Genomic DNA, 6,888 nt, shown 5'->3' with positions numbered 1-6,888 from the left:
ATGTTTTTAATTCACGGTATCGAAATGGGTATCAGGCAGTTTTTCGTATCAATCTGGATTTTGGCATCAGTAAAAATCAATCAAAAGGTGTTCATTTTTCGAATGCCTAATATTGATACCGAAAATCATGTTTTCACCTAGTTATTTAGGTTGTGTTTGGTATGTATTCTCTGAATGGATTCTGGGTCTACACGTATTATGATCTGAAGTGAAAAAACTAAAAAAGAATCGAATTTAGAATGCATTCTAGACCCAGAATCTATTATGAGAATGCATACCAAACACGGCAATATCTAGAGAAGCACCTTTAGTTAAGCTTTAAAACAGGAATTGATATTTGAATCGGACGGAATATGCCAGATTCCACCTGAACCCTAAAATTGCTCTATGAATTGCCTCCGGAACAGCAGGAATTGAGATGGGCTCCGCCGATTTTGAGTCAAATATGCTGATTCACCCAAACCAATTCGGATTTTAAAAATCAATGCCTTTGACCCTTGACCCAGTTAACTGTTTTGAGGCTCCAAGAGTTTAATGCTACTCTAAACCCTTCCATTTTTTTTTTTCCTTCAAGAACATTCATTCTAGATGAATTTTATATTTTCTGGTCAAGAATCAAATACCATTAAGATTGAACATAAGCATGAATTTAGACAAGATCCAAGACACAGCTCTCATAAAAAAAAAAGATCCAAGACAGAGCAAAGCCAGCGACTGTGGTCTGTGGCACTCTCTGCAACATCAGTAACATTATACAGACTTAGGCGATAAACCCTTGCACCAAACCCTCTCTCATGGTTCATTGTTTAACTAAGGAATTAGCAGATCTTTAGCATTACCAAAACATTGAATCAAAAGCCCTTACTTTCCCTATCTAATCTCCATGGGTTGGGGCTGTCCCCCAATAACCATCACCACCAAAACCTACAGAGCTTGCCTCCACTGGAATAAGCTTTATGGGAAAAGGTTTTCTAAGCAGCTGGGATAGGGTACACTAGCACCTCTGTGTCTATCTCTTTCCTCCTCACATGAAATGACCTCGCTGCCCTCCAATGTACGATATCATTCTGCCGCACTTCATTGGTGGTGCATTCCTCTATCCCCTTGCTCAGAGAACCCTCTCCCAAGTTTTATATATACCAATTGGCAGATTTACATTCTGCAATTACTGAAATGCCAGAATGTGTTTTCAGAAATAATAAACAAAAAAAAAAAGGCACCAAAACTAGTTTTACAACAGAGTCTATAAATCAGTTGTTAGTCTGAATATTCCAGAAATGCTAGCACTCAGACCAGATGAAAAATGAGGGATTGAAAAAACGATTCTCCTATTTCTAAGTACAAAATTTGTTCTCTGTGAAGAGAATTACATAATAAGAGGAACCAAGAATAAGAAAAGTTATATAGAAGATCCACATACCATTCAGGAAGAATATGCAATGAACTTCTGAAGCTAATTTTTGCAGAAAAAGCCCGTCCAGATTAAGCCTAGGCAATCACCAGTTGAGCTGAGCTCCTCGACTCCAACCATGACTTTGCAGGAACATTTGTAGTTAAAAACCAGCCAACCTTATCAGGGACCTCATGGAATGGGGCATTCAATTCCCTCAAGCGGGATTCCAATGCACTTGCCAATCCTTTGTCTGAGTATTTGTGCTTTCCATGACCAGTATTTATTCCAAGCAACGATGGCAGTTCCTCCCCATTCTCTAGAGCTTTGGATAAGTCACTAACCCAGACATGCAACGCAGTCAGGGCTGCCCCAAGGGAGAGACTTTTCAAATGTAGTGACCACTGTGTCGGAGACTTGGACTGGATACCTCTGTATATATCAAGCGTGCGCCCAAGGTCCAACAGCTCACAAGATCTATCCAACAAATTGAGGTTAACACACAGATCAATCAAGCAATTACAATAACCCTTCTTAACAACTGTATCGATTGAACTGAAGAGCTCAGTGGCTTCTTGTTTAAATAACTCATTACTGGTTTCCTCTGCCACAAGTAGTTTCACCACAGCACCCAGTTTTGGGTTAGCCTTCTCAATGCACCCAATCAACTTATCAAGTTGTTCTTTTGATGTCTGGGTCATCACATTTAGAAGACAACCACAGAACCGATCATCAGGAGCTATACCCAATTCTACAAGTCGATTGACAGTTTTCACGACATCATCTGTTCGATTAACTTTCCCGTAGCACTGGATAAGCGATGTCAAAACAAATATATTAGGTTCAAAACCTGCTTCCAACATCTCATTCAACATGCTTTCAGCCTCCAAAACTTTCCCACTACAAGAATATATGGTAATCAAGGATGAAAATGTCCAACTGTCAGGCTTAGAAGTCTTAGACCTCTTCAAGTCTTCAAAAATCTCAACAGCCTCATCAGTGTAACCCATATCGGCACACATCGCTAAAAGGGTGTTGTAGAGAACCACATTCAATTCTAAATCCTTGCTCTTCATCTCTTTATATACATCGAGGGCGTCTTGGGCATGACGGGCTCTACCATATGCTCGTAGAAGAGCAGCATAGGTTGACCTATTCGGTGAAATCCCACTGTTGATCATATCTTTATACACAGACTTTGCCTGCCATGGCCTCTTAGCTCTTCCAATGACATCCAATAAAGTGTTGTAGATAAGTAAATTTGGTTTCACTCCTAAAGTCTTCATCTCTTCATAGACATTAAAGGCCCCATTAAAATTACCTGACATTCCATATATCTTGATCACCGTTGAGAACGTGACCAAATCAATGCGCCATTTCTCCGTCCTTGCACGATCATACAAGCTGAGGGCCTTCTCAATGTTACCTGCTCGACCATATGCATCTATCACGGTCGAATGCGTCATATTATCAGGATTGCACCCGAAGTCTGGCATCTTCTCAAACCACTCCACAGCCTTATTGGGCAAAGAACAGTGCCTCGCGCAGCTGATTATAGTGGAGAATGTAACGTTGTCAGGTTTGACTCCTCTCACGATCATTTCTTCGAACAACTTCTCTGCTCTATCAAAAATCCTACACTTTCTGAAAACTTTTAAGGTCACATTATAAAGAATTACCTCTCGTTTTGGTTTCAGTTTCTGCTGGAAGAATTTAAGAGCAAGAGGCGCCGTTATTGGGTTCTCCATGTGATTAAGAATAACAACGGCATCTTGCTCCAAGGGGTTCTCGCCGACACCAGTCAATACTTTGATGACATCTTCCTCAGTTGGATTGCATGAATTCAGAGATGCAGCGAGTTTCTTAAGTAACGCATACCTGGAATCGTATGAGTGCTGCCGAAGCTGTGTAGCTCGGGAACTCCTGGGGTTTACCCAAATATAGCTTTTGGATGAAGGAGCGTTTTCCCTATTTGGGTACGACGGAGACTCTTCTTGTGACACGAAATGATTTGGAGATGGACTTTGAGATTCTTGTGGGATAGGGTCTTGCAGAGAAACCTGCGAGAATGAAGAGAAAGACTTCGTCTGTTGACATGACCGGGAGTCGAGTTTAAGAGGGTAGTTGAAGATTTTGGGCCTCAAAGAGTAGAGATATGGAGTGACAGAGAATACAGGTGGAGAAGAAGAATGATTGCATAGAGTGAGGTGGTTATGGGAGATATTGGACATTGACGATAGATGTGAAGCCATTTCTCTTCCCCTTTCTCCTTGTATGTCTGGGATTCAATCGTTTACAATAGCAGAAGAAGAATGTTTGGGCTTCATGTTGATCACAACCCCCCAAGCCCCAAAAAAAGAAAAATTTCACGGACACCCCCTGAAAGTATCCAATGTCTCATAAATTTACCAAACTTGGTCAAAATGGCAAACTTCTCCCTTTGAGGTTAAGCAGGGTGATCCTCTAAGATAAAATGTCAATTTTACCCTCTTAGTATCATCTAAAGTAGAAAATATCGATTTTACCCTCTTTGAAAAATTATTAGGACAAGACCAGATTCTTCTCATTGGAGCGCGAAGAACAGAACCACCGTGGACGATTTCATCTCTGACGATTTCATCTCCGACGATTTCTTCCAGTTTTATCGAGAATAAAGTCTTGCGATTTCTTCTCCGACGACCATTACCAACGGCATCTCCCTATCCCTTTCCTTCTCCATCTCCGAGTTACAAGTTCAGATTTGGGTATAGTGAATTACATCACAGAAGGATTGGGTTTAGGGCTTGAGAAACTAGGGCTAGGGTTGCATAAGGTGGAGGGTTTCACACCCAAAATCTCAGGCTTAAAGGGGCTGAAATGGTGGATCCGCAGGTCGTCTTCTCAGACCCAAGGGTATCGCCAAACAATAAGAACCAGTAACAGTAAGAAATTTCATCCAATCTATTATTCAGATTTCCAGATTTTCAAATGGAAAAAAAAAATTGCAAACTTATATTAAACTAGCAACACCAGACAGTTGCAGCCATTGAAGCCTTCAAAGTTTCAAACCTCAGACTTTTGCAGAGGAATCTCTCTCTTTCTCTCACTTCCCCTCTTGAAATTTGACAGATCCATTGAGCCAATAGATCGTAAGGCCAAACAAAAGAAGAGAAACAAAACCAAGAATCCAAATCTTACCAAACGATTTGGGGGAAAGGATGTAATTAAAGAGACGAAAACCAGATTAATTATGGGATCGATTCAGATTTCAGAAACATACTCTCTTAACGTTTCCAATAAATCTTTCTTCTCAGATCGGCAACTATTACAGTAAAATTGCCATGACCAATTTGCTTCCTCCGTCGGAACGAAAGAGGAAAAAAAGAGAAAAAAAAAATCTACAATTTCAAAAACCAGAGAAGAAGAAAACATAAAGAATCGTAAATCTATCTGTACAAGTATCGATCTTCGTTGTCCATCGATTTCCAACCTTATTCCTTCGTTCTTGGACAGCAGGAAAAATTGGGAGGGTTTTAACGGAACCGCGGCGCTCATCTCACATGAAGGAAGGGGGTGAGAGGAGGAGACTCCTTGATCCTTCTTTCTTTGACAAGTTCCATTTCTCGTCCAACTAGAACTGTGGAGCAGCCGCTGCAACAGCCTTATTCCTTCCTTCTTGGATGGCAGGAAAAATTGGGAGGGTTTTAACGGAACCCCGGCGCTCATCTCACAAAGGGGGTGAGAGGAGGAGACTCCTGGATCCTTCTTTCTTTGACAACTTCCATTTCTCGTCCAAGTAGAACCCTGCAACTCTTCTCTGCCATAGATTGGTAAAAGAGGGTTTTACCATTAAGGGGTATTATGGTATATTTATCTTTTTTAAGGGTAATTTGGTCATTATGATAAAATTAACAGCAACTTAACCCCAAAAGCCTAGTAGAGTGGACTAAGTTCAAATATCTTCAAAAAATAAAGACAGTTTGTGCTATTTTGATCAAATTTGGTAAATTTATGAGATATTGGATACTTTTAGGAGACGTGAAATTTTCCTAAAAAAACAAAAGAAAAAACCAAAATTCCCAAGTTTGCTTAATAATCAACAGCTTAGGTACCTCATCTTAAAAAGTGAGATTTGTTAAAACAAAAAAAAAATGTACAGGTTTATAGAGCTAAAATTTTGGGGATAAAAAGATCTAAATATTCTTTGTTCACATGTCAAGTTTTAATCCAAAGAAAATTAATTATATAATAAAATATAATTTTTTTATTAAATAAAATAGAATTTGTAAATTCAATAAGATAATGAAACTTTTGCACCTACAAATTAGGGATGAAATTTTATTCTCCGTGATTAATTTTATAGTTTTGAAGCATAAAGTAGAGGATCATACTATAACAATTGGATCAAGTTTTCCTCCATCCATAGTAAATGGAAGTTTTCTTTCACCACGGTGAATGGGATTCCTTATGAAAATACTAAAATCCTATAGGGATTTGTGAACTGTGTGATGGGGGGTGAACCATAAGACCGCAACAGGGTCGGGATGAGCTAAGCTTTTTAAAATCCCAGCCCAACCCTGAGTCTCTTAGCTGGGCCCAGGCTTGGGCCCACCTTAACTCAAGGCCTGAAAAATCCAAACCTGACCCACCCTCAGGTTCAGATCGGGCTAACCCTAATTGACCTTGATGGGTAAGGGGAAAGGAGATGCATGAGCTGGGTTCGCCTATTGAGAAAATTATCATATTTATATGAAATAATAGTATAACAAATTATAGAGCAAATTACATGCGCCCCTGGTGTTTGAAACAATAACAAAACACTTCCCATAGTTTCACCATTTACGTGCACCCCTGCATGATTGGGAGGCTTACAAATAAACACTTATCGTTAAGTTTAAACCGTTAGATGTAGTTAAACATTTGAAAATCCTATATTACCCTTCAATATTTGCCATGGGCCATTTTACCCTTGTGAGACATAACCAAAGCCCAAACCCATCTCCCCCAAAACAAACGTTCCATTTTCATCTTTCTGTATCTATCCCTTTCTTCTCTGGTGATCTGCGAAAAGGAGAATCATCGCCGGTGTTGCTGCTCTTCATCTCTTCTCCTCTTCTTCTTCTTCCTCTCGGTTCTGGTTCTTTAAGCTTGTATTCAGTTACAGAGTTCTTATCAGGCGGAGGGAAAAGCAGGCATTTTCTTCAGAGTCAAGCTAAAAGCTCTCAGGACAAGTTGAAATTTTGGAGTGAGAAATTTTTTCACAAGAGAAATTAGCTCAGCCATTGGAATGAATAGCCAGGAGGGACTAAATGGAATCTGTTAAAAATGAACTTCTTCAGAAAAAGTGGAAGGAAGTATCTATACAAATTCTTGTCATTTGTCTTGAACCCATTGACGAACAAAGCTTTGAATGTAATTCATGGTGTTCAGTGTTCTGAGGCAGAAAGGGAATTAATTTGGAGAAAGATTTTTTCAGACAGTTGGGGCAGCAATCAAGTGTACATCGCTCATGAAATGTC

At 39.7% G+C, this 6,888-nt stretch overlaps 1 protein-coding gene across 1 annotated transcript; it reads right to left on the bottom strand.

Annotated features, from left to right (window-relative positions):
* Positions 1 to 1,226: 1,226 nt before the first annotated feature.
* On the bottom strand, positions 1,227 to 3,691 carry LOC122639992 (pentatricopeptide repeat-containing protein At4g16390, chloroplastic-like). The gene has a single exon (XM_043833067.1). It carries the CDS (start codon positions 3,640 to 3,642, stop codon positions 1,489 to 1,491), a length of 2,154 nt encoding a protein of 717 aa, XP_043689002.1. The 5' UTR covers positions 3,643 to 3,691; the 3' UTR covers positions 1,227 to 1,488.
* Positions 3,692 to 6,888: the final 3,197 nt, after the last annotated feature.

This window comes from Telopea speciosissima, chromosome 9 (assembly GCF_018873765.1).
Source record: "Telopea speciosissima isolate NSW1024214 ecotype Mountain lineage chromosome 9, Tspe_v1, whole genome shotgun sequence".
In the NCBI taxonomy this organism is placed as follows: domain Eukaryota; kingdom Viridiplantae; phylum Streptophyta; class Magnoliopsida; order Proteales; family Proteaceae; genus Telopea; species Telopea speciosissima.
This window is presented reverse-complemented; position numbering and strand designations above follow the sequence as displayed.

Excerpts from the sequence above, each read along its gene's own strand:
- LOC122639992 (XM_043833067.1), bottom strand. The coding sequence starts at position 3,642 with ATGGCTTCACATCTATCGTCAATGTCCAATATCTCCCATAACCACCTC.